This window comes from Dendropsophus ebraccatus, chromosome 9 (genome assembly GCF_027789765.1).
Source record: "Dendropsophus ebraccatus isolate aDenEbr1 chromosome 9, aDenEbr1.pat, whole genome shotgun sequence".
Lineage (NCBI taxonomy): Eukaryota > Metazoa > Chordata > Amphibia > Anura > Hylidae > Dendropsophus > Dendropsophus ebraccatus.
In genome coordinates this window covers 83,167,977-83,195,418 of record NC_091462.1, presented here as the reverse complement: position 1 = coordinate 83,195,418, position 27,442 = coordinate 83,167,977, and the positions used below count along the sequence as shown (strand labels likewise).

The following is a 27,442-nucleotide window of genomic DNA, read 5'->3' as shown; positions in this document are numbered from 1 at the left end:
TTATAACAAATTTTATAGTCCTTTTATTTTTAATTTCCTGTCAGTGGTGAAGAACAGAAAAGCCACTGAAGCCAGTACTATTCCTGATAACACTATATTAGTAAGTTATATATCTCGGGTGATTTTCTGATACCAGATCACCCTTTTAAGGTAGACAATTGGTGAAAAGTAAGGGTCCGTTTACACAGAAAGATTATCTGACAGAATATCTGCCAAAGATTTGAAGCCAAAGCCAGGAATCGATCTGAAAAGGAGAAAACTCAGGCTGTCCTTTATGACCTGATCTCTGTTTATAGTCTGTTTCTGGCTTTGGCTTTAAATCTTTGGCAGATAATCTGTCAGAATCTTTCTGTGAAAAAGGAACCCTAACAATGGAAAAGTTGTTCCTAATAACCAGCTATTCTGCTTTCAAAAGGACCTCTAAAAGAATCCTTGTAGCCTAACATGTTGCTGTGGGTTAATTCACCACTTTTTTTTTTTAGTACACGTTTTGAGAAATCCCCTCAACTGTATTACAGAAATTAAAGGGATTCTAGAAGAAAAAATAAATAAATCTCCTTTCCTATTATCCCCCCGCCAGGCCTGCCACATAGCGCTGCAGCCGCTCACTGACCTCAGGGGTCTCTTCTTGCATGTGGCATGAGACCACTGAGGCCAGTGAACAAGGTACATGACATCACAAAAAAATATATATATTTTAAAACTTATATTAAGATATACTAGCACATGCAGCAGTGTTGTCATTATTTAAACTTTATTTATGTAAGTCTTTATTTATAAAGAACAAAACTGGCTACAAAAAACAACTATTTCTGTTGACAAAATAGGTATACATGTGAAATAACATTTAAAAGGAATATGTGCATATTAAATTACTAAACTTTAGGAAATAAATTCAATCTAGAAGTAAACAGGACATACCATAAAAGTTTGTGCACTATGGCCCTGATTTGCTATAAACGGTCTTACTCGCCCACAGCAACCAATCAGGGCTCAGCTTTTAGTTCTCAAACTGCTCTGAAAAATGAAAGCTGAGCTCTGATTGGTTGGGCAAATAAATCCGTTTTTGTAATTATCGGCCTATATGTTTAAAAGCTAAACAAATCTGTAAACAGTTTCTAATATATCTTTTTGAGTAACACATCTTGGTCTATACAGAGTCTCTAGTATCTTCCACACTCATACAAATGTCTTCATAAGGTATTACCAAGCGACAGATCATAATCCTGCTTTGCCTGGAATTCGCATCCAACTAGTCACCCCCAAAGTTAAATTCACCCTACAGTCAGTCCATTACTTACAATGACTTTCAACAAGTCACAGCTTAGGTCAGGTTTACACTGTTTTGAAAAAAAAAAAGTTATGTTACACATAAACACAGTGTGGGTCTAAGCCAGCATGGAGTTGGGCACATTCCAGAAGAAAGCATTTCTGTTCATGGAAATTATTCTGTGTGCAAAACTTGTCCTACCAGAGAACAGAAACTTGTCTCCAGAATAGTAGGTGAAAGGTAAGTAAACTTTAGGGGATGGTAAAGGTGCCCAAGTGAGCAAATTTAATTTGCCCTTTAATACCCAAACAAATGAATGTTTATAGAAGTTTTCAAACTATACAATATTCAACTTACAATATAATAACTTTTAAAAAAAAAATCTATTAAAAATGAAAAATATACTGTAAAACAGAGCACAACATACATGAAAAGGTGAAGTCAAAACAGTGTGGTAAATGTAAAATTCTGTACAGTGCATATTAAAAGATTACTGTTATATGTATACATTCTTACACAGCAATTGTCTTGCATTTCTTTCACATAAATGTAGTCCTGGGTGGAATAGAATTACATTGGGAGCTAGCTAGTGATATTTAGGAACCCACTGGATCAGCACAGGAAACCATATGGAAAATATACTAATCACGTAACAACACTTTAGTGAATGTGTTCACCCATTTGTTCACTTTATTCAGCTGGGCAGGGGGAAAAAAGGGTTATTTCCCTTTAGCCTGCCATTATTCTGACACTCCCAGAGCTCCTGCTAAGCACACGTCTGAGGGTATGTTCCCCCCATGGGATATGCAGCAGAATTTCAAGTGGAGGCCGTAGAGAGGGCTCCGCTTGAAGTTCCGCCTGTCCCACAGACTTAATGATATTCTCAAACAAACTCTTTTGGGCAGACGGCGGATTTTGTTTGTGAATATCATTGAGTCTCTCCTTTGTTGTTTATGTCCATTAGGGTCCTATTCCACGGGCCGAGGAGGGCCCGATCAACGATGTAAACGAGCGGCGATCTGCTAGATCACCGCTCGTTTACTGGGCCTATTCCACTGCCCGATGATCGTTGAGCGAAGGCTGCAGGGACATCGTTACCGATTTCCTTGCAGCATACATTACCTGTCCAGGCTTCTTCTCCGCGCTGTCTTCATCCCCGGGTCCCGCGCGCTCTATCTTCAGAATGGCCGGTCAGCTCACAGGCCACACTCAGCCAATCACCGGGGATGAAGACAGCACGGAGAAGAAGCCTGGACAGGTAATGTATGCTGCTGCTGCTGCTTGTCAAATCGTTGGTCGCCCGCCGCGCACCGCTATTCAACCATAGCGATGCGCGGTGGGGGAACGATGATTTTAGGTCTGGCCCTAAATGAACGATCATCGGCTGATCGCTCTCTCTATTTCACCGAACGATATTTGGCCGAATCGGGCCAATCCGGCCGATTATCGTTACTGTGGAGTAGGGCCCTTAGTCTTGCTGTAAAGCATGTCACTAAATGCTGTTGCAGCTCAGGCAAGATGGCAGCCTCCAGAATAATGTAGGAAAAGTGAAATGAAAAGAATTACAGTCAGAAAATAAAAACAAATTAGAATAAAGTAACCTTTTGTATCCGACTTTAAATCAGTAAAAGAAAAATTAGGCGCTACATGCCCTTTGGGTCTCCATAGACTTTATAATGATGTCAGCTAAAGCAGGTTCGGGACTCCGGAGTCTCCAACAACAGATGTTCGTCTGTAGAGAGAGTGGATGGGCACTGCCGTGCAAACATTCATGTGTATGGGAAGGACGGAAGATATAAGCGTCAGCCTAAGGCTGAGTTTACACAAAGAAAAACTGGCAAATCCCGCCAGCCTCTGTGTCATACTGGGAGTCTATGGGAGGCTTGCACGCCTTCTTTCTTCTTCCAAGCGGAGGCGCGTGAGCCTCCCATAAACTGCCAGTATGACATGGAGGCTGGCGGGAATCTGCGGCAGAGAATCCCGGCAGCCTCTGTGTCATACTGAATTCTAACAGTTTTACTCCGTGTGAACTGGCCCTAATAATTGTTCATCCACCAGTTATGGAGGGCCTAAAGGCAGCAGGAAAAGCTTATGTGGTAAGTGTATTAGAGAAAACATTGGGGAAGAAAGGGTGGGGTGGAGTTACTAAAACTGTCTTTCCGCACAAGCTTAGTTTAAGACTGACAAAGTTGGTGCATGCATTTTCTATACTAGCACATGTCTATTATGTTTTGTTCATACGTCTGTTTATTAGTGGTTTTTGCCCATGCAGTAAAATATTGATGCATGTAGCGCCAAAAAGTTCCTAGGTTTTCAAACCATTTCTATCATGGTTTATAATGTACCAAAAAGTCTACTCAGCTTAGAAACAGCACCTCTCCTGTCCTGAGGACAGGGGTGGTATTGTTTCCGCACTGTATTTCTGAGCCTGTATAACCCCTTTATCTATAGACAATTCTTAGCCATGCTACTTGGTGTGAGAAAATGAACAGTTGGGTGCCCCCCCACCCACCCCCCACCCATAGGCTTGAATCATTTGAGCCATTCTGACATTGCCTTATTGGTGAGAGCAGTGTCAGAGTAGCTCCAGGAGAGATGACCTTAAGAGACCATACAGCTGAAGCAGTGTAACATGCCATGGAGGTAAATGCCAATGGCTGCTACAATGCAGAAATCATACGCAACAGTATAAAGGAGCACAAAGCCTTTACAATAAATGGGGACGACAGCTTTTTTTTTTTTTTTTTTTTTACAGTTTGACTGGAAAATCCTTTCGGAAAAATAGTAGTAGAACAAGACATACATAAAAGATAAGGCCTATCGGTGTATAGTCGGCAGTACATGAAACATTCCAGTGGTCATATATCAAAGAGTGAACAGATAAAATCCCATTAAAAGATCATTTGTAATGTCCATTTGTCCAGATGATACATTACAGCACTCTGTTATTCAGCAGCGGTGATGCTGCCTCTTCCAGTACTGCTTTTATCTACCGCAAAGTTAACTATCTAGGTTTTCTTAAAGGCAACATCAAAGGCTATCAAAGATAAGAAAAATGTTTTCCACGGCATGAAGTAAAGCAGTATGGTCCCCTGCCCAATACAAGTTGATTTTCCTATGGGTTCCAGATGTTGGGTTTCCACAATCTGACTGTATGGTACACCACAAATCACAAATAGATCCATATAAAAATAGATTGTATGACAAAGTGTGCTCCATTATATACAGGCTATTGTTTGCATAGTTCGAGAGAGAGAGAAAAAAAACATACAATAGAGAAGCCTCAGAGCAGTCTTCTTTATATACGTTTGTAGGAGCCAAGTAAAGCCTGGCAATTGGAGCAGTAATGATCCACATCTTTCAAGGAATCGATACAGAAGGGAATGAGGCAGCAACCAAATCCACACCTGTTAAATAAAAAGGAATGGAAAATAGACATACGTGTGAGATAAATTAGTCATAGGAAGTGTTTTGTATTAGTCTATATCCTTTGGCCCAACTGTATAATTTATACTTAAAAGGTAAACTTTGGAGAAAGTGGGCAGAGGCAAGCAGGGGTGTGGGGGAACATAATACAGAAGCCATACTTACCTGTCTCTGTGCCCCCGTAGCGCAGTGTCTCCACCCACAGACCCTCCGCTGGTCTCCTGCAGCTTCAAGTGTTGCGACATCACGGCCCGGCTCAACAAATGCCCACTCAGCCAGTCGATAACTGAGGCGGGACATGTCTGCAGTTACTGACTGGTTGAGCGAGTATTACCTGCCAGGATGTGACAATGCAGGAATATGGGACCGGCGGCTGTCAGTGTGCTGGTGCTGCTGCATGGGCACGGGGATGGGGAAGCAGAGCTTTTTTACTATGTCCCCACCACCCCCTGGGATTATTACTTTTCCATGGAGTACCCCTTTAATGCCTTTAAAAAAAAAAAAAAAAAAAAGCTTTTCCCAGTCAATGCCATATCTTCTGGCAAGGAGAAAGTCTGACATATATTTCTGAGCCTTAGCACTCTGCTGTGGATGTCCCGCAGATCCACACAATGATCAGCCTCTAACTTTTATTGGGACCAATAGTCTAATACTCTCAAGTCACAGGCAATTAATTTTTTTTATGCAACAGAAAAAAATCTACATAAATATTCTGTTGCATGTAAATGGAGCTGAAATAAACTTGATATAAACTATATCCATGTGAAACAAGCATTACATAAAGATAACCCAAAAAGAACTCCTTCAAAGATTAAACTGGATAGGGCATAGGTGTATGATGGTGGGAGATCTAACAACTGGGACCTTCTGTGATCTCCCATAAGTAATAGCAGCTCAATCACTTATTCACCATTAGTATGATAGTACAGTAAAATATACTACTTTATTCATCAAATTGTTTTCCTGAAAAACGTAACTGAACTCACCCAAGAAGACACAATCCACCACAAGATAACCAGGCCAAAGCTCCAGATGTATGAACAAGACGAGTGGTTGTCAGTCTGGTACAACGTGGACAGCACATCTGGACGGGACGATCGTGAAATGTGACTGGATGCTGAACGTACACAGTCTGAACTGTAACTGAAATACATAACAGATGGTAACTACGAGTTACAATTGGATTCTTTGGCCATGGCTAATTTTATCATCCTAGTAATTCCCAGTGACTCAAGGTCCTGTTCCCGGTGGGTTTAAGAGTTCTCTAATTCTGTGCAATTTTTCAGAATGAATCCTAGCTGCCTTTAATGAGGTAGTCCCCTTGTTCATGCTGCTTGTGGTTCAGGCAGCAGGAACCCTCTGACAGGTTCCCTTTAGACCATGATGCAGAAAAGATTACCCTGACAGCTTCAATTTGCATTGTCTGTAACGCTTTAATTGTACAGTTAACTATATCTGTAATGCATGGACTGCAAAGAATAAAGGCCAATCTAATTCTATGGTACACAGAGTCAATAGGCTATGTAAATATTTTATAAGGCAACAAAAAAAAAATCAATACATGGCCAAGTAAAGCAAATCAGCGCCTACATGGTAAATATCCACTGTACAGAGAACACATGATAGGACGTGTAAATGGCTTCTGTTGGGGAAGAGTCATATTAAAGCTGGATGGACAAAAAAGCAAAAAAAAAAATAAGGATCTGCAACAAGACAGGGATGTGTACAATAATGAAGACTTCATTGTCTCTAGGTCATGTGTTTTAAAGGTTTTGAGAATCCCTCTACAGGCAAAATCTTCTCTGAAAAGAATAGAGCTGTTTTTCTAGCGCCACCTATAGGTGACCAACCTATACTATTACTGACCATGACTCATCGGCCACACAGACTGTATCTGTAGAACCATTGTCATTGTTTTTGGCACAGCTTGTGAAGTAATAATGCAATGAACCAAGGAACACATAAAACTGTAAAAGATCATTCCTTATCTACGGCTGGACTACAAAATGATACCTTTAGCAAACTATCAAATGTGCTTAGGAGAGAGATGAACTAAGGCTACATTCACATCTGCATCGGGGACTCTGTTTCATTGGTTTCCAGCATGCAGCAGACCCACCATATTCACAGCTGAACAGAACCTGCAACAGAGGCCCAGAACAGAGCACCTGACTCAGATGTGAACGTAGTCTAAGGGTCCTATTACACTGAGTGATTTGTAACGATTAACGATAAACGATCGCAAACGAGATTGTTTATCGTTAACCTGAAATCATTCACCATATTACACAGAACGATAATCGTTACTTGCGATCGTTACTATGATCGTTTATTCCTTCTGATCAATAAAACAATGAACAATGTGCTTTACACTGAACGATTAGTGAAAAAACGCGGATCGAACGTGAAATTACAGCGAACGATTAACGATAATTTTAGGTTCAGATCTAAATAAACGATCGACAAACAATTTTTCGATCGTTGCCTGCAATTACGCAGAACGATTTTTCGCACGATAATCGTCCCGTGTAATAGGGCCCTAAATATGCAAGGGTTTTCATCCACCGAGAGCAAAGAACCTAAAAAATTCCATACGTACTACACACGCATATGTCAAACCCGCCACTTTTAGCGGGACTGGCCGACCAAATAATTGGACACGCTGAATTACAACTGAAAGCTACCTGGCACCAACCCGCCCCTCTTTCCAGTGGAAGATGATGGGATTAGGAGAGATAGCTTGTTCGGCACCACGTTTAAGCAGACCCCAGAGAGTATACTGTACCACCGCTTAACAGTCAACAATATTAACCAGAGAACCAACTTAGATCAAAGACAAATATATTTTGATGGACAAATAAGTTCTGTATTCCTTTGCTCAGCAAAAAAAACTGTGATTCTAAAATACCAAGATGATACCTGGAGCTGGCATAGGTACTGGCTGGACCACATAAGGAGGCGTGGGGTTCAAAGGTTTTGCTTCCATCCCTGGAGGAACAGGTTGTGGATATGGCGGATGGCAAAATGTGGCTTCTTCATAGGAAGGAGGTGCGGATGGGATCACATACTCGCTTGGAATGACATTGTAATTCCCTGCTGGCTGCATTGTGCCCTGCAACACAAAGAAGAAGAAAAAAAAGACACTAACTTAATATTTTATTTCTACATTTCTCATCTCATCTCGTCTTCACCCAGCTCCACATTTCAAGTGGATTAATGTAATTCCTACCTTTGGAGGTCCTGTATGTAATAACATGTAAAAGCTGAGTAAAACCACAACTCTCTATGATCCTTATTCATGTTATAACTGGAATCACTTCTACAAGCCACGCAATGTTTCAGTTCCTAATAACATTGTTTTTTTTCTCTGCATCTACTAGTTACCACAGCTTCCCTGTGGTTTTCAATAAAACCTTTGAAATTAATTTTTTTATGCTGCTAACTGTAACCAGAGAGCTGCTTTATATTATATAGACAAAAAAATCCACATACATTTACACCATTGTCAAGGCATGGATATAAAGTAAGGTAGCTGGCTTCAAACAGACTTCTAAGGGCCATATTAGAGAGGCTTGCTTACAGAGCCTATTACATACATCATTAGTGACGTCTGTGCAGCCCTTGCTTTTATGTACTCAGCATTGCTATATAGGAAAAAATAAAGATTATACCCACCTGTCCATACTCCTGGCTTGTTTCTGAGATTCCCTGTTCACTGCAGCCACTGACACTTCTGAACTCATCTCTGCAGTGACAGATTGATCAACTAATCACTTACCGAGATAGAACAGCCCCACGACCAGTTTCATTGCAGAGACAGGTTCAGAAGTGTGAGTGGTGAGAATCCCAGAAACAAGCCAGGGGGGGCAACAGGGGGAGCATGGACAGGTAAGTATACTTTTATTTTCTTTACCTAATCAGATGTCAACAATTTAACTCCTCGACAGCTTGTTGTCTTAATTATACAGGGCAATATTTGCCCGATCCTGCAGATAATTGCCCAGTGTAATAGGGCCCTAATAATGCAGGGTGTACACGTGACAAGGAAACTATGCTGTTTCCAGCTGAGCTCCTTATCAATGTAAAACAGTACTGGTAACAGCAGAGATCTGAGCAAGTCACTGCAGAAACCGTGGCACAAGTTATGGAAAGCAAGGCAAGGACTCCGATGAAGTGCTGAATAGGTGGAATCCATGGGACAGTTTTATCAATATTATACGTCTATGTATCTGTGCACCTTTTCCCCCCATTGTTCTGCTTCACCAGAGGAGCATAATAACAAAGAAACAGATGTCTGCATGCCAACCTGTTGACTAATGGGTATAGGGTGCGATTTTCTCGCTATTTGCAACAAAGGCTCCAAATACAGGTGTGAACACAGCCTTACTTAGTTTTTACATAGGAAAACCATTAATTAGTGAGCCTTATCAGTTCATGGCCTAAATTGTTGTTTTTACAATCATTTAATTCTGACCAAGACCCGCAATGCTAAAAGGGTCCATAGGATATTATTAAGTGAAGGTGATGTATCAGAACGATCACTTTTCTTCTATTACCGAGCCGACCCATGGACAGCTTTCTAGAAACTAGAACTTTCAGCAAATGTTAATCAGGGGTTGATAAGACACAGAGCCGCTTGTTTCCCCATTTGTCCCTGCTAGGAAGGAATTCTGACAGAACACCACGGGGAGGGGAGGAGGTGGGGGGGGGGGCAGATGTTTATTCTGGCAACAAAAGCAAAAACATTTGCTGCATCTGGAAGGGGGATTTAGCTGCCGAAATTTCAAAGCCTTGTAAATATATGACATGTTGAGTAAAAAGTTCAGCTGTACAGACATTCTGTTACCTAGGGACTAGGTAACAAGCGTCTTACTGGAAGTGCTTAAGGGAAACATCTGCTAATGTGTCACACATATATATATAACCCTGGGCCAACAGTGAACTAGAAATGTCAAACAAGGAGAAAGCATGATGTAAAAGGGAATAGGTGATGGGGTCTCGGCGGTGGAGCCTCTACCACTACAGAGGATGGGGTTCCCATATCCCCCCTGAATCGAAAGACTGTCAGACATGCGATTCTGATCTATTCAACCCATTTACCAGGAACAATCAGGATACCTGGGCTGGCACATAGCTGTGAACCTATTGAATACTATGTAGTAAACAGACTTGCAAAACTATCCCTTCCTCTATGGCCGACAATCACTTCAGGGCTGTTTAAGAGGTTGTCCAGCGAAAATCTTTTTCTTTCAAATCAACTGGTGTCAGAAAGTTATATAGATTTTTAATTTACTTCTATTAAAAAAAACTCAAACTTTCCCATACTTATCAGCTGCTGAATGTCCTGCAGGAAATGTTGTTTTATTTTCAGTCACAGCGCTCTCTGCTGACATCTCTGGCCGAGACAGGAACTGTCCAGAGCAGGAGAGGTTTTCTATAGGGATTACCATAGAAATCATTTCCAGTTCCAGTCTCGGCCAGAGATGTCAGCAGAGAGCGCTGTGTCAGATGTTTTAATAGAACTAAATTACAGATCTATATAACTTTCTGACACCAGTTGATTGGAAAGAAAAAGATTTTCACTGGACAAGCCCTTTAAAGCTTTATTCACTGATCCAATGGACTAGATGTACATCGATTAGAAGCTGTCATTTTTAACCACAGACAAAACAACATCCACAGCTGCTACGTTTTTGCAAGTTATACTGTATGTAATGTTGGAAGGAAGGGGCAGCAGAACCACAAAGTCATGTGAATGATGCTGAGGGATAAGACATCCACCCATCCTCCTACACCCTAAACAGCCTACATTTTACATCACACAGTATGTGGGCACGTTTAACAGAACCAATGGGGGGCTATAACGTAGGTGGCCGTGCAACCAACCTCATAGCTACTATGCAATAAGCACATCACTCAGGTCCACCTCCGAGTGCACTGTATGTGTGCTTTTAAAGGAGAAGTCAGGCGAAAATTTTTATTAAAGTATTGTAATGCCCCCCAAAAGTTAGACAGATCACCAATATACACTTATTAAAGGAAATGCTTATAAAGTGCTTTTTTCCCTGCACTTACTACTGCATCAAGGCTTCACTTCCTGGATAAAATGGTGATGTCACGACCCGACTCCCAGAGCTGTGCGGGCTGTGGCTGCTGGAGAGGATAATGGTAGAGGACACTGAGGGACACAGGGCACTGGAGGGACACTGAGCATCCCTCCTCTCCAGCAGCCACAGCCCGCACAGCTCTGGGAGTCGAGTAGTGACATCACCATGTTATCCAGGAAGTGAAGCCTTGATGCAGTAGTAAGTGCAGGGAAAAAACACTTTATAAGAAATTACTATAGTAAGTGTATATCAGTGATTTGTATAACTTTTAGGGGGCAATACAATACTGTAACAAGAATTTTCGCCGGACTTCTCCTTTAAGGCACACAATTTACGCTCAAGGTGGGCGGGACTTCTGGTGCAGGCAGTGCCTGAAGCGTGCACTACCTGAGCCGGAAGAAGAAAGGAGCCAGGACAAAGAGGAGTGTAATCAGCAGCATCCAGCCCAGCGGGAAACACGGGAAAGGCAATTTTGTTTTATATATATTTTCCATAAGCATCAGGGGACCAGGAAATGTTTATTGGGGGTGGTGAGGGGGCCATATATTTTATTATTTGAATGAGAATAAAAAAGTTAATAGTTTACTATAAAGAAATTAGTATGTCCACCCAGAGGACACTGCTTGTAAACATTAGACTCAGTATTACCTTCCCATATGCTTTACCAGATAAACACGACATGGACCATCATAAGGACAGTAAAGCGATAAAACACTAAATATTTACCAATATTGACATGTTTACTGATACAAAGATAATAGCCTGGAAACTGATCTCACTGTGTGAAGCATTTCTTGTCTGTTTCAGTCCACTAACATGGTGTAACCAGACAGTGACAGAGGGCTATAAAACACAGAGGAAGGCATAGTACAGAGAGATAATCCCTGAATGGCTGCAGAGTCTGAAGTCTTCTGTGCTACTCTCCAGCCTTGTTCCCCAGTGTAAGTTCTTATCCTACAAACATACCATCAGGAGTTTCGGCTTTATTCCTATTAATTTATTCCAGGGCATCTTTTCTTAGAACTCCATGTGTGAATAAATGCACTGGGTGTTAGCTTTCCCTTTGTGAGTGCATACTACAAGCACTGACACAGCAACCACAGTAAGTAGGACTAAATGACAAATGGGGTCCAGTCTGAGTCACTCATAAGACCCCAAGCATTAAAAAGCTATTAGATGAATGTACCCCTAAAATGTAACCACAACAAAAAGTAACTCACCCTGCAAAGAACGAGCCCTCACCCAGTTCTGTGGATGGAAAAAAAGTAGTTCCCGACACAAATAGTGGTGGCAGCAGAGGGGCCACGTCTTCCCTTACTGCTGCCAGGCATCGCAAGTATATGTAGAGATTTATTATGTTTATTACATGTAGAAAATGTTTCCAAACTGTACCCCTTTAAAGGAATCAGAATGTGGCTACACAAGTATTTAATGTCCTTAAAGGAGTAAGAAGGAACTACATCCATTGGTAAGAATATACATCTCCAGCACTTTTAAATTTCAGTAAAAAGCAGTATCCTTTATTGATCCCTTATAAAAGTTAACCGATACATGAAAAGAAAAGTGGTCGGATGCATTTAAGCCTCAAAAGGCCTTATTGATAGAATACATTTCACAAACAAATGTCAGTTTTAAAAGAACGAACCACTAGGGTTATTGCTGCCAGAGGAAGTCCAGAAGTCAAAATGAGCAAGGTTGCATTAAAAGCAAAGCACAGAGAGCCCAGCCGTTTTCAGTTTACTGACCAACTCTGGGAGCCACAACCAGGCTGGATAAGGGATATGGATGGGTCCTGTAAACAATCAGATATTTATGACATACTCTGTGGTTATGTCATAAATGTCCAGATGGGAACACCCCTTTACATGTAGCTGCGTCCCCAAGGAGTTAAGGAGACTGTCTGTAGGTTTATGCTTCCCTAAGGGCAGTGACAATATATCAATTACAGTGTTATTATGTGTGTGTGTGTGTGCTCAGCAGTCCTCGATATCAATGAGCACCAGCTACCTCTGCCCACTGGCTGCTGTTTGGCAATTGTCTTTCTGCGTATATATACTGGGTATAGGCAGACAGCTGCCAATAAGCAGCATTGGGAATGGTACAAAGCCCATTCTCCTGCATATCAGGAGAATGGATGAACAAAATAAATTAAGTAACACACCGTTCTGTTCAGCATTTCCTTAACTAGTTTATGCTGCCCCCATTTAGGGTGCCATACACCTAGTGACAGATTCCCTTTAAACAAGGCCATAATAACTCTAAAGCAGCAAAAGAAATTGCCTCTATAACCATCTTCCAGTATATGAAGAAGGAGCCAACACAGTGTTCTGCCTCCTCATCACAGAAGATTGCAGAGTTCAATCATCCTTTATGCACAGAGGAGGGAAACTATTATACATCTCGGCACATATTCACAATTGTATATGATTCCCATCACAAGAGCGTCTGCTAATTTACACACAAATACTAAGAAGAAACATATGAACCAGAAAAAGTCTTGCAAAATATTTCCCTCAAGTTTGTTTCCTAGAGGAAGATGTCATAATGCAAAAACATTCATCAGTTTCCAAAGAAATCATCTGACATTGTTTACACAACATAACAGAATTAGACCAGAAAAAAACCCTTCCCCATGCACAGTATACATAGAGGGGTGTACCGATACATCCAAGGACTAGGTAAAGTGAACGGCATCACAATGGCGCCTGTCAAGGGATGAGATTCTGTATATTAGGCAGCAACAGTCAGTTCTCACAGTTAATGTATTGGAAGCAGAAAGGTAAATGGGGACTGAGGGACCAGTAAGGATCTGAGGGACACTGACAAGGACCAAATTGTGATGGCTAGATGACTGGGTCACAGCTTCTCCATAATGGCTGGTCTTGAGGGGTGTTCTCAGTATATAGTGGTTATTACCAATAAAAAGTGTTAGTGTGCAAAGAATGACAATGGGTGAACCAGAGGGTCATGGGTGTTCAACATATATTTAGACCTGATGAAATACAAAACATGTTGTCCAATAGTTATGACCAATTTTACACAATTAAACAGCTTCTTATTCAGGAACAGACATTTGGCCATCAAAGCTTCTATGCTAAAGAGATGGGATTCCCCTGCCGATGCAGATTCTTAGAAGTCTTTAGCTTCTCCAGTGTCTGACCATTGTCCTGAGAGAGATGTGCGTTGGCCAAGGCAGTGGCTGTCCCTCTGAATTCTAAGGGCCCTATTACACCAACAGATCATCTGACAGATTTTTTTAGAGCCAAAGCCAGGAATGGATTTAAAACTAGGAGAAATCTCAGTCTTTCCTTTGTTACCTGTTTTCTGTTTATAGTCCATTCCTGGTTTTGGCTTAAAAAAATCTGTCAGATAATCTGTTGGTGTAATAGGGCCCTTAGAGTACAAGGCATCTGTAAGTTTGTGGCCCAAGGCATCATGCCAAAAGGTGAGCGTGGTCCTGACTGACTGGAGTGGAGAGTGAAGCTCTGGACAATGTCCTGCTGATGGAATAAGCCCTCTTCAGCAGGATAATGCTTCTGACACGCTGCACAAATGGTTTAGTAATGGTATGGAGAAATATGACAAAGATCAAGGTGCTGACTCGGCTTCCAAACTCACCAGAATCCCAGCATCTGTGGGATGTGCTGAAAAACAGGACCTGTCCATAAAGGCACCAGCTCATATCTTACAGGTTTTCCAGGCAAAAATATTCTTACCGTATATGTCTCACAATGCATCAAAAAAGAAAAAAAAAAATTGCACGTCCCCCTAACTGCTTCAACCAAACTCCCCCCCCCCCCCCATGCTTCTGAATCATCTGATCCTCACAGCAGAAACTGTACACACAGCTAATCACAGTGGTTACTCAAAGATTTGGTAGCTGTGGGGGAGGTTAGTCTGCAGTTTTATTTATTTATTTTTAGTGCACATGAAGTTATACAAAAATAGTAGAAAACAATGCTAAAAGATGGTAATATATAGATGTGACATACCACAGGACACCTTCAGAGGTCTTGTGGAGTCCATGACCTGGGTCACAGCAGTTGTGGATACTCAAGGCAGGTGGCCTGTCGCAGGTATATGTCAGGGAGGTTACCCAACATACCTTCATTGTGTGACACTATGTAGTCAGACAGTGGCATGCTTGATCCACAGGCTCCTTATGCGTCACAGAGAGTGCTGCAGGGTGAGGGGGCTCACACTCCTGCATACCTAACCCATTTGTGCATTAAAGGACTAGTGCCATGAAAAACTTTTTCCCAGTAATTGAAGCACATTACAAAGTTATATAACTCTGTAATTTGCTTCAATCACCTATCTGCCTCCCTTCCCTGTCTTATCCCCCCTCCACCCCCCACCAGGAAGTGTCCTGACTCACACAGACCTGATTACTGTCGTCACTGTCACCAAGCTCTTCTCTCAGCTCCTTCTCCTGTTACACCAGCCTCCCCTGCCTTGTCAGGTGACAGGCTTGCTCAGCTCCCATTGGCTGAACAACTGCAAGCCATCACTTGTCACATGTCACTTGCTTATCTTCCCTCAGACTGACTCTTAGGCAGCCCCCCCTCCCCTCATCCCCTCTCTCCTGCTGCCATGGACTCAGTGAAGGAGTCATGTCACTAGAGAAGATAAGCTGAGCAAGCAGAGTCACCTGACAAGGAGAGGAGGGGGAGGCTGGTGTAACAGGACCTAGAGCAGCCCTCCTGCTGATCACTCATCCTCACAAGAAGGAGCTGCCTGGTGACGGTGACTACAGTAATCAGGTCTGTGTGAGTCAGGACACTTCCTGGTGGGGGATGGAGGGGGGAAAAGACAGGGAAGGGAGGCAGATAGGTGATTGAAGCATATTACAGAGTTATATAACTTAGTAATGTGCTTCAATTACTGGAAAAAAGTTTTTCATGACACTTGTCCTTTAAGTCAACAGCACTGTATGCAATGCCATAGGCAGCAGAAGCATTATTATTTTTCTTGCCTTCCACAGAGCCGCACATTGTATATATCATCATCCATAAAAGAAGAGACCTCTATACAGACGACCTAATGGGGCATTTAATAAAGGGTTAAGAGTAAAAAGTTGTGAAAAAATAAAACTTCACACAGTAGCTATGGGTAATGTTATATAGGTGTTTGGTAAAACCAAACAACAGAAGGCGATGCTGAGAAACAGGATGCACCCACTTAGAACATGTAGGGTCTGGTGGATGAAGATATCAGAAGCTGAAAACTCAACTACATGTATGTGATCTAACTGTGCAATAATAGAAGAGAAAGTAAGGCGGTGACCATATGTATTTGTACACTATATAGCAAGGGACCCGCTGACTCACATAGTCATCATGAGAAATTCTCTGGGGACTAACTGGGGAAGGATCTGTTCAGGCCTGCCTCATAAGCATGGCTTCAGGCCAGCACCATTATCACATTGTACATAACCTGTGGGAAACATACAGATCAATAACGGGATTACCTTGTGTGATATTCTTACATGGCAGAATTAGAGTAACACCACCAATGACAGACACATAGGTTATGTTGGGTTTCAGATTGTGAACCCTTGCAGGGGCCGGGCTATGGTGGAATAACAAACACATGGTGTCATTTTACACCAGGGACAAACCTGACATTAAATTCTAATGTTTTAGGAAATGTTCAAATTTATTATTGCTCTACATTTGCTATATACATATTAGTGGAATGCCAACATACACTATCAAGTCTATACTGCAATTTTGCAGGACTCCAAAGCACAGACATCTATGCTTCTGGGTCTCATAATATAACAGTATATGTCTAAAACCCAAAATAAATGGACATGAAGTGGATTTATTGCAGAAAGTGCAGTTATACACAGGATAGGCCTACCAATTACCTATTCTTTCTAATGCCACAACTTGCACATTTTTATTCTGTATAACCTGTAGTAAGGCGAGTGAGTAATAATGTGGTTAGTAGACAGGACCTTACACCAACCTCCCCTCTCAGATATCCATTTATCCCCCTATAATCCTAAAGGGCTATTATACAGGGTACAGATGTCTCCTGAATACTAGTGCACTCCTGGGTGTGAGTCTTATTCAGGTGTAAAAGTAGCGGGGACTACAGAGGATCTCTCAGCTCAATAACATGCATAATTCAGAAACCAAGATTATATAACCGGCTGTAACCAGGGATCAATGCCAAGAGAAGAATCACAACTCGGCTGCTATATGTGCATTGAAGGGGCGTTCACATTGTTGGGATTCCTAGGATCTGCCATAATGTACTCATCAGTGGTGGTACAGTCAGCCTGACCCTCATAACGAAGAGTAAAGAAGAACAGAGTGTTTGTTTCCTTTCTCTCTGGCACCACCACAGCCCTGTACTGTGCAGGCACTTTGCTTGCATGGAGCGGTGTTCAAGGTCTTAACACAAAATGGTTTGTTGGTTTTATTGTAGTGGCAGCTCCTGCCTAAGGTATATGCACACACAGAAATTCTAACAAAACTTTGTGCGGAATCCGACATGTCAATTCTTTGGGTGGACAGCGGAACCAGTCACAGCTTATAATGGAGTCTACAGAGCCAGCGGAGAGAAACAGGAGGGTGTGGTGGATTCCGCACAAAGTTTTCAGCCAGAATTACTGCGTGTGCATATACCCATATATAGTGTTCAATAGGGATCAATCACTGCAGCCTATTCCTTATAATGTTCAGAAGTACAGATGAGTGAACCAGGTTCGAGTCGATCCGAACCCGATCGTTCAGCATTTGATTAGCTGGGGCTGCTGAACTTGGATAAAGCTCTAAGGTTGTCTGGAAAACATGAATACAGCCAATTACTATATCCATGTTTTCCACATAGCCTTAGGGCTTTATCCAACTTCAGCAGCCACCGCTAATCAAATGCCGAAAGTTCGGGTTCGGATCGACTCGAGCATGCTCCAGGTTCCCTCATCTCTATTTAGAAGGGATCCACCACTGCAGCCCATTCCTTATAATGTTCTGTAGGAATCCATCACTGCAGCCCATTCCTTATAGTGTTCAGTAGGGATCCATCACTACAGCCCATTCCTTATAGTGTTCAGTAGGGATCCATCACTAAAGCCCATTCCTTATAGTGTTCAGTAGGGATCCATCACTACAGCCCATTCCTTATAGTGTTCAGTAGGGATCCATCACTACAGCCCATTCCTTATAGTGTTCAGTAGGGATCCATCACTACAGCCCATTCCTTATAGTGTTCAGTAGGGATCCATCACTACAGCCCATTCCTTATAGTGTTCAGTAGGGATCCATCACTACAGCCCATTCCTTATAGTGTTCAGTAGGGATCCATCACTACAGCCCATTCCTTATAGTGTTCAGTAGGGATCCATCACTACAGCCCATTCCTTATAGTGTTCAGTAGGGATCCATCACTACAGCCCATTCCTTATAGTGTTCAGTAGGGATCCACCTCTGCAGCCCATTCCTTATAGTGTTCAGTAAGGATCCACCTCTGCAGCCCATTCCTTATAGTGTTCAGTAGGGATCCACCTCTGCAGCCCATTCCTTATAGTGTTTAGTTTTTTTTTATGGTTGATCCGCTGCTCAGCACATCAAACACTTATCTTTCCCAAAAGTTAAACTGTACCTGTTGTTTCAGGTGACTTTCCAGCACAGGCTTGATATGTTTTATGTAATTTTTCTGCAGAACTTAAAGGAGAAGTCCGGCCAAAATTTATTTTTTATATGTTATTACTTATGGAAAGTTATACAATTTTCTAATGTACATTAATTATGGGAAATGCTCATATACTGCTAATTCCCTTAATTTAGTGTATCAGGAAGTGTTAGAATTCTCTCAGAACCAGTGACGTCACGACGAAAGGTGCAATTCCTATGGAGTGTCCAGCAGGGGGCGCTCTATATATAGAAGTCAATGAGTACCATTGACTTCTATATATAGTGCGCCCCTGCTGGACACTCCATTGGAATTACAATGGATGTGTGTATGTAATGTAATGTACTGTACTTTGCGATTGAATACATTTATGGAATACTTTGGGGAGCAAGTGTCCTTTCTCCCCAAAGTATCCCATAAATTTATTCAATAAATACATTTGCTGGGCACCGAGCAGGGAGGGAGAGAGGTGCCATCTACCTCCCCCCCTCCTTGCTCGGTGCTGGGAACATATACAAAGTACTACTCCCCCATTATCTGCAGATAATTGGGGAGTAGTACCTGTGCTATCTTATCGCCGCCCGCGCCGCCGCTCACACTAGTGCCGCTCCGCCGCCGCTTACAGAAGTGCCCTCTCCTCCTCCGCTCCCCCTCCTCCTCCCGGCTTGAAACACTATGGCCCCGCTGCCTCCCTGCCGCCTACCGCTCCTCACACTATCCGGCAGGCCACCGATCTCTAGTCCTGCAGGCCGGCCACGTCAGCCCTCGCCCACCCCGGCCGGGAGCACGGCGCTCCTGGTGCCTCCTGGTGTCCCAGGCGGGGGTGGGTGAGGGCTGACGCGGCCGGCCTGCAGGTACAGAGAGCGGCGGCCGGCAGGATAGTGTGAGTGGCGGCGGGGAGTCAGCGGGGCCATAGTGTTTCAAGCCGAGAGGAGGAGGGGGAGCGGAGGAGGAGGGGGAGCGGAGGAGGAGAGGGCACTTCTGTGAGCGGCGGCGAAGCGGGCGGCACTAGTGTGAGCGGCGGCGGCGCGGGCGGCGATAAGATAGCACAGGTACTACTCCCTTATTATCTGCAGATCATGGGGGAGTAGTACTTTGTATATGTTCCCAGCACCGAGCAGGGAGGGAGGGGGAAGGTAGATGGCACCTCTCTCCCTCCCTGCTCGGTGCCCAGCAAATGTATTTATTGATTACATTTATGGGATACTTTGGGAAGAAAGGACACTTGCTCCCCAAAGTATTCCATAAATGTATTCAATCGCAAAGTACAGTACATTACATTACATACACACATCCATTGTAATTCCAATGGAGTGTCCAGCAGGGGCGCACTATATATAGAAGTCAATGGTACTCATTGACTTCTATATATAGAGCGCCCCCTGCTGGACACTCCATAGGAATTACACCTTTCGTCGTGACGTCACTGGTTCTGAGAGAATTCTAACACTTCCTGATACACTAAATTAAGGGAAATAGCAGTATATGAGCATTTCCCATAATTAATGTACATTAGAAAATTGTATAACTTTCCATAAGTAATAACATATAAAAAATAAATTTTGGCCGGACTTCTCCTTTAACTCACATGCACAGTAATAATTTATGCTTACAAATGAGAAAATACTATATTACAAGGACCAATCTGGTCCCCAGACACTTCCTGGTCTATAACGCAGCTTGAGATGTGATGTTTCAAGCCTGCTTAGCCATTCAGCAACTGTATCAGGGTCCTGAATCTGCTGCTGAATGTCTTATCATGTCTCAAGCTATGAAGGAAGAGCTGGAACCAGAGAGGTAAGTGAACATTGTTGGTTTCATCCACCCCCTCCCTGGCCAAAGTGAAAAAAAAAAAAAAAACTCCTGGCCAGAGTACCCCTTTAACTGGCAACAAATGTCTTGCAAAACACCCAAACACAAACAAAAAAAATTCTAAAAACTATATTTGCATATAGCCTAGTGCTCTGTATACAGCAGTAGTTGCACAATAACTGGCCTGTGTAAAAGCCCCTTTACAACACAGGTCACTGACAGTCAAGCCTCGTGAAACAGATATAAGGTACTAGACGTGAGTGCAACTTGAGCATGCATAAGGGCCCTATTCCACGGGACGATTATCGTTCAGATTATCGTTAAGTCGTTCGAATCTAAGCGATAATGGTTCGGATGAATAGCAGTTAACCCATGTAAATGGGTGAATGATTTCAGGTCTTTCGCAATAGCGGTCGTTTATCGTTAACAATGCGAATGATAATCGTCCCGTGGAATAGGGCCCTGAGTCTGATTGTTCGGCATTTGATTATCGGTGGCTGAAGTTAGATCCAGCCCTAGGGAGTCTGGGAAAACATGGATATAGGGCTGCATTCAACTTATTCAGCCATCAGTATTCTAATGCCGAACAATTGGGGGACATCCACAGCAAATAACTGGAGAATCAGACCCCAAGCTGGCTACCTGGCCTCCTAGGACTGACCAGCCTATCCCTGTAGGGCACAAGACCTGTGACATCTATAAACTATTGCACATTTCCAACAAACATTTAGTAACATTGTCAGTAAATGTGACATGGCAACCAGAGGCAGGAAATGTCCTAACTCCTTCCACAGCCGCAGCTACAGACACTGATCACACAGCGACTTCTCCGATGGGAACTAGCCCTCCCCTGTTCTCATTGTCAGCGGGGGTCCTAACATGTCTACTACATACAAGTGACCTGGGGGAATCAGCCTTTAATGCTATGATGTATATTCCCATCACATGAAAGTGCTTCTTTATGTTCTGTAAAGGATATATAGCTTATATTATATGTATCAAAAAACACAGCAAGAAATGGGCTCCCTTTACACGCACATTTTTGTCCAGAGAAGAAATTGTCCAGGTTATGACTGCCTTCAAGAACACAACTTGGTATCTGCGAAAAGAAATGCTGGGACTCTAGGTATCTTAAAGGTGTTGGGAGATTTGAGCAACAGGTGCAACTAACTTATGACCTTTAATTTTCCAGTGGTGACATAATAGGACGTGAGCACAGGGGTGGGGGGAGGGGGTGTTGGTTGAGTTTTGTTTGTGTTATTCTTACTTTTCGATGTATCTCATAACGTCTTGTAATGATGTTAATCAGATGCGTATTGGCCACGCATTTGTAAAACTGCCATTACTGTTCCTTGTGTCATACTACAGTTGGCAAATGAAGTGAATTCGCCCTGTTATTGTGTTTGATAAAATAAAAAAAATTAAAAAAAAACACAAACATTTTTATTTATCAAATTAAGGGTCCATTTACACAGAAGGATTATCTGACAGATTATCTGCCAAAGATTTGAAGTCAAAGCCAGAAACAGACAAACAGGGAACAGGTCATAAAGGAAAGCCTGCGATTTCTCCTCTTTTCAAATCCATTCCTGGCTTTGGCTCCAAATCTTTGTCAGATAATCTATTTGTGTAAATGGGCCCTGACTAATACCAATAACTGGGAGGTGTAACAAGGCCAGCGATCAGCTGATGAACAAGCAAATATTTGTTTATCGGCTGATCGCATTTTGTGCAGCCCATAGATCAATAGTAAAGTTAAAGGGGTTATCCAGCGCTACAAAAACATGGCCACTTTCCCCCTCTCTTGTCTCCAGATTGGGAGGGGTTTCGAACTCAGTTCCACTAAAGTAAATGGAGCTTTATTGCACACCACAAGAGAGAGGGAAAAGTGGCTATGTTTTTGTAGTGCTGGATATCCCCTTTAAAAGCCACACAAAAAACCCAGCTATCAGTGACTAATCAAGACGCTTTGGACCGCCAACAAGATGAAGGGGCTTCCTGAGTCTCTGGTCTGAATGCAGTAATGGTCACATCATAGTGGTCTTCAGGGCTGTGGAGTCAGTAAGCCGCAGCTCCAACTCAGACTCATGAATTTTATCAGGACCAACTCCAACTCAGACTCCTGCTCCTTCATAAACGGCCGGTCATATACCAGGGGAGTTATATATCACACTGGCTCAGCAGCTTCTCCCTAATGTCCTACATGATCCTGGGGCGACTTCTGAGTGAATAAAGGAATACTGTATATACAGCAGCATCTCCTGTGTGTGCAGTGGATGCAGCCAGTCTCCAGCCTTCATGTCCTGAACTACTCACAACTAGACTAGATGGACCAGGTAGTCTTTTCCTGATGACAGTCTTCTATGTTTCTAACTAAATATTAACCATACACACAGCAACACTGCTAACAATGCCAGATCCCTGTAATGAACAGCACAGATCTTCCCCCACACAATGGACTCTTCCAGCTCAGAAACAAACTGCCAAATAGTGGCTGACAACTTTTCCCCGACCACCCTTATCTAATAGGGCCAGTATCCTATTACTGATATATTCCCCGACCACCCTTATCCTATAGGGCCAGTATCCTATTACTGATATATTCCCCGACCACCCTTATCTTATAGGGCCAGTATCCTATTACTGATATATTCCCCGACCACCCTTATCTTATAGGACCAGTGTCCTATTAGAATATTGCTCATAATATATATTGATGAGCAAAACTTATAAAATTCAAATCAAAACTCAATTTTAAATTGTTCTAAGATTTTTTTTTTTAAATCCGGAGTCGGTACATTTTTTTCCAACTCAGACTCCAGCCAACTAGTTCTGACTCCAACTTCACGACTCCAACTCCACAGCCCTGGTGGTCTGGACACCTAAGACCATACACTTATCCCCCTATTCTGCAGATTGGAATAAGTGTTGCTGGTGGGACAGCCCCTATAAGGGATTGTCGAGATACAACTATATGTCTGCGCACACAACAATGGGTGATGCCAGTTGAGCGAAATATCATAGAAGAAGAGATATCAACTGCACATATTAGAGTGCCATAATTTTTAGGGGTTTTTATTTTTGCATTTAAAGTTTTTAAACAGTTATCAACACGGGTGGTACAGTGCTCAAAGCATGTTTTTAGTATACCATATTACTGCTGGACATTTCAGTCAAAACAAGACCATTATCAACAGGGTATACTGGTAGCATTAATAGAAATTAGACCGTATTGTAGCTATGGATAAGCGAACTGGCTGAGGTTTGGGTTCGTATGAGGAGGTCCTCAGGGTTGTATCCACCCTCTTCACGGAGCGGGCAGACAGTGGGAATCAGAAGCCGATAGTTCAGGTTCATACGAACCCAAACCTCAGCCAGTTCGCTCATCCCTAGTTGTAACCAGAGATAAAAGTGGTGATGGCGGCCAGAGGCTCAGAAATAATTAGTGCCCATCCGGGAAGCAGAGGACTGGGATTTACCGGATACATCTCACTGTATCCAGTCCAGTCCATCAGCACCACACATCCCATAGAGCAGGGGTCCTCAACTGGCGGACCGCGGTCCGAACGCGGACCGTGGAGGCCAGCTGTCCGGACCCCTGGTCAGACCTCCTAGCCGCCCGGGACGGACCAGATCCGGGGCGGTTAGGAGGTCCTGCTCCCCACCGCACTGCCTCCCACCCCACAGGCGTACTGTCCTTAGATGTCAGTACGCCTGTGGGGCTGGAGGCAGTGTTGGCTCGGCCCCCGGCTGATATGCGCTCTGTAGGGATGTCCCGGGGATTCCCCAGCAGAGCGTGCACCACAGACCTCAGTGTGTGCCGCTGGCCTGAACTTCCGGGAAGTACAGGCCAGTGGCGTACACTGAGGTCACTGGTGCGCGCTCTGCTGGGGAATCCCCGGGACATCCCTACAGAGCGCGTATCAGCTGGGGGCCGGACTGACAGGAAAAGAGAAGAAAGCTGCAGCGGGGAACGAGGTGCTAGGTGAGTTGTGGGTTGTTGTTTTTTTGTCTGGGGGCCATCTATAAGGGGAGAGAGCACTGGGGGCTATATACTACTGGGGGGAGCGCACAGGGGGGCTCACAGGGGCCTATATACTACAGAGGGAGAACACAGGGGGCTATATACTACTTGGGGGGCTAAATACTACTGGGGGAGCTCACAGGGGGGCTATATACTACTGGGGGGAGCTCAGAGGGGGCTATATACTACAGAGGGAGAGTGCACAGGGGGGCTATATACTACTGGGGAGAGCGCACAGGGGGCTATATACTACAGGGGGAGAGCACAGGGGGGCTATATACTACTGGGGGGACCTCACAGGGGGGGCTATATACTACTTGGGGATAGCACAGGGGGCTATATACTACTGGAAGTAGCTCACAGGGGGCTATATACTACTGGGGGGAGCTCACAGGGGGCTATATACTACAGGGGGGAGCTCACAGGGGGCTATATACTACAGGGGGGAGCTCACAGGGGGCTATATACTACAGGGGGAGAGCACAGGGGGGGGCTATATACTACTGGGGGAAGCTCACAGGGGGGCTATATACTACTGGGGGAAGCTCACAGCGGGGCTATATACTACTGGGGGAAGCTCACAGCGGGGCTATATACTACTGGGGGAAGCTCACAGCGGGGCTATATACTACTGGGGGAAGCTCACAGGGGGGCTATATACTACTGGGGGAAGCTCACAGGGGGGCTATATACTACTGGGGGAAGCTCACAGGGGGGCTATATACTACTGGGGGAAGCTCACAGGGGGGCTATATTCTACTGGGGGAAGCTCACAGGGGGGCTATATACTACTGGGGGAAGCTCACAGGGGGGCTATATACTACTGGGGGGAGCTCACAGGGGGCTATATACTACAGGGGGGGCTATATACTACTGGGGGAAGCTCACAGGGGGCTATATACTACTGGGGGAAGCTCACAGGGGGGCTATATACTACTGGGGGAAGCTCACAGGGGGGCTATATACTACTGGGGGAAGCTCACAGGGGGGCTATATACTACTGGGGGAAGCTCACAGGGGGGCTATATACTACTGGGGGAAGCTCACAGGGGGGCTATATACTACTGGGGGGAGCTCACAGGGGGGCTATATACTACTGGGGGGAGCTCACACGGGGGGCGCTATATACTACAGGAGGAGAGCACAGGGGGCTATATACTACTGGGGGTAGCTCACAGGGGGCTATATACTACTGGGGGTAGCTCACAGGGGGCTATATACTACTGGGGGTAGCTCACAGGGGGCTATATACTACTGGGGGTAGCTCACAGGGGGCTATATACTACTGGGGGTAGCTCACAGGGGGCTATATACTACTGGGGGAGAGCACAGGGGGGGGCTATATACTACTGGGGGTAGCTCACAGGGGGCTATACACTACTGGGGGAGAGCACACAGGGGAGCTATATAATACCAGGGCAGTCACCCCCTTTGTACCTAATATCAAAGGGCTGTTGAGACAGAAAAAAATGCCAGTTTTCCTGCTAATAAGCAGCAATTCTGTATGTAAATAGTTGAACGTTTGTGAAAATTAACAAAACACATTTCCTATTGATGTTCAGCTCGGACCTTCACCTGACAATAGACCCCGGTAAGTGGACCTTCACTAAAAGTTGTTGAGTACCCCTGCCATAGAGTATCAGTGTAGACATGTCTCTGTTCACACCTGTGACTACATTTGGTTTATGTGGCAGGAAGACATCCATAGAGCCTCACTGTCCCCGTATACCCTCCAAGCACACACCGGCCATGTATACATCAGCATAGCTTGTTTTCTTACAGGGTAACAGAGTAAAGCACCCTACTCAGTATACAATATGGTCCCTGTATATATGTGAAGCCTTGCATAAAGGCACACCTGTGTGATCACAGTCCTAACAGAATCAGTCTCCTATCCATAAACGTTAGGTTGTGTTCACACTACCTTCTGGCTTCTGCTGGTGACAGATATAATGGTTTCCTCTCCCTGGCAGTAATAGGAGTGATGCAGCCCCCCGCCTCAGCACTGGCTGCAGCTGTAGGAAGGTGCTGGGTACTGTCAGACAGGAAACAAGGCACAAGATCTGCCCCAGGGCCCCTGCCTCCCTCTATGGCCGCAATAAGAAGTATAGGAGTGTATATGCATAGTGTGTATACATCCTCCTGTGCGTTACTACTTATCTCTCCAGCAGGAGACTTGGCGCAAGTTTCCCAAACACGTCGCCCACGGGAGACATTCTAATAACCGCATCCTCCTTGCAGACCTGGAAGTGTTCCCCACACGACGCGTTACCGCACCCCCGCAGCGCTTCGGCTCTGCCCCCATTACTTGTCCAGTCTAGCAGTGAGGTCTGTAAGGAGCTGTACCGCACTGTACAGCCGGGAGCGCACACCCACAGCTCAGGGAAAACTTACTTGGAGGAGCGGAACACAAGGAGGTGACGGCGCCTTCTCCCTCTCCGGAGCCTCCAGTCCAGACACAGCGCAGACCGGCGCACACACAGGAGGGACGGGGGCGAGCAGCGCGTGCACGGCGGCGGCCCACACCTAGAGGCCGGTGACGTCACCGCGGGAGGGCCCCGGGAATGGAGATGTGTGCGGGAAAGTGCTGCACACCGTGAGGTAACGGGGGCTGAAGAGCACCCCATAGCGCCTCAGTGCATTGCTGGGGTTACCCACACTCCTTATTGCCCAAGGCTGAGCCCATCCCGTGTAGGCTGTGTTCACACAAACTCAAAAAAAATACGCTAGTTTAACCAGCAGAATGGACCTTATCTTCAAAGTGGAATAGGCCCAGTAAACGAGCGCCGATCTAGCAGATCGGCGCTCGCTTACATCGTTGATCGGGGCCGATGAATAGGACCCATCGTCTTGGTCTGTTGGGTGAGGTCCAGTATAAAAAGTTTGAGAAGCACTGTTCTACAGTAAGATTCTCTGTTTTGCCCAACAACCAATCACGGCTTAGCTTTCATTTTACTAGAGCAATATTAGAAATGATAGTGGAGCTGTGATTGGTTGCTATGGGCAACACAGAGACTCCTATTATTAGTATGGGCACACTGAGTACATGGATAGGGGATAACAAGTCCACATGACAAAGACAAACCTGTGGCTCTTGGCCGGGATACAAAAAAAAAAACAAGACGTTGCTGTCTCTTCAAAGCCTAAAAAAGCTGATCT

General features: G+C 44.2%; 1 protein-coding gene across 1 annotated transcript; it reads right to left on the bottom strand.

The window, feature by feature from the left end:
• On the bottom strand, positions 1-27,038 carry LITAF (lipopolysaccharide induced TNF factor). The gene is made up of 4 exons (XM_069983725.1): positions 26,678-27,038; positions 7,616-7,808; positions 5,683-5,839; positions 1-4,677 (listed from the first exon to the last, which is right to left on the bottom strand). The coding sequence occupies exons 2-4, from the start codon at positions 7,800-7,802 to the stop codon at positions 4,569-4,571; spliced, it is 453 nt and encodes a 150-aa protein (XP_069839826.1). The 5' UTR covers positions 7,803-7,808; positions 26,678-27,038; the 3' UTR covers positions 1-4,568.
• Between the last annotated feature and the right edge of the window lie 404 nt (positions 27,039-27,442).

Bases quoted from the DNA above. Each gene is read 5' to 3' on its own strand.
- LITAF (XM_069983725.1), bottom strand. From the start codon at position 7,802: ATGCAGCCAGCAGGGAATTACAATGTCATTCCAAGCGAGTATGTGATC. The intron at 5,840-7,615 runs GTATCATCTTGG...TATGTATTTCAG, and splicing joins AGTACCTATGCCAGCTCCAG to TTACAGTTCAGACTGTGTAC. The intron at 4,678-5,682 runs GTGAGTTCAGTT...TTTATTTAACAG, and splicing joins GGTGGATTGTGTCTTCTTGG to GTGTGGATTTGGTTGCTGCC.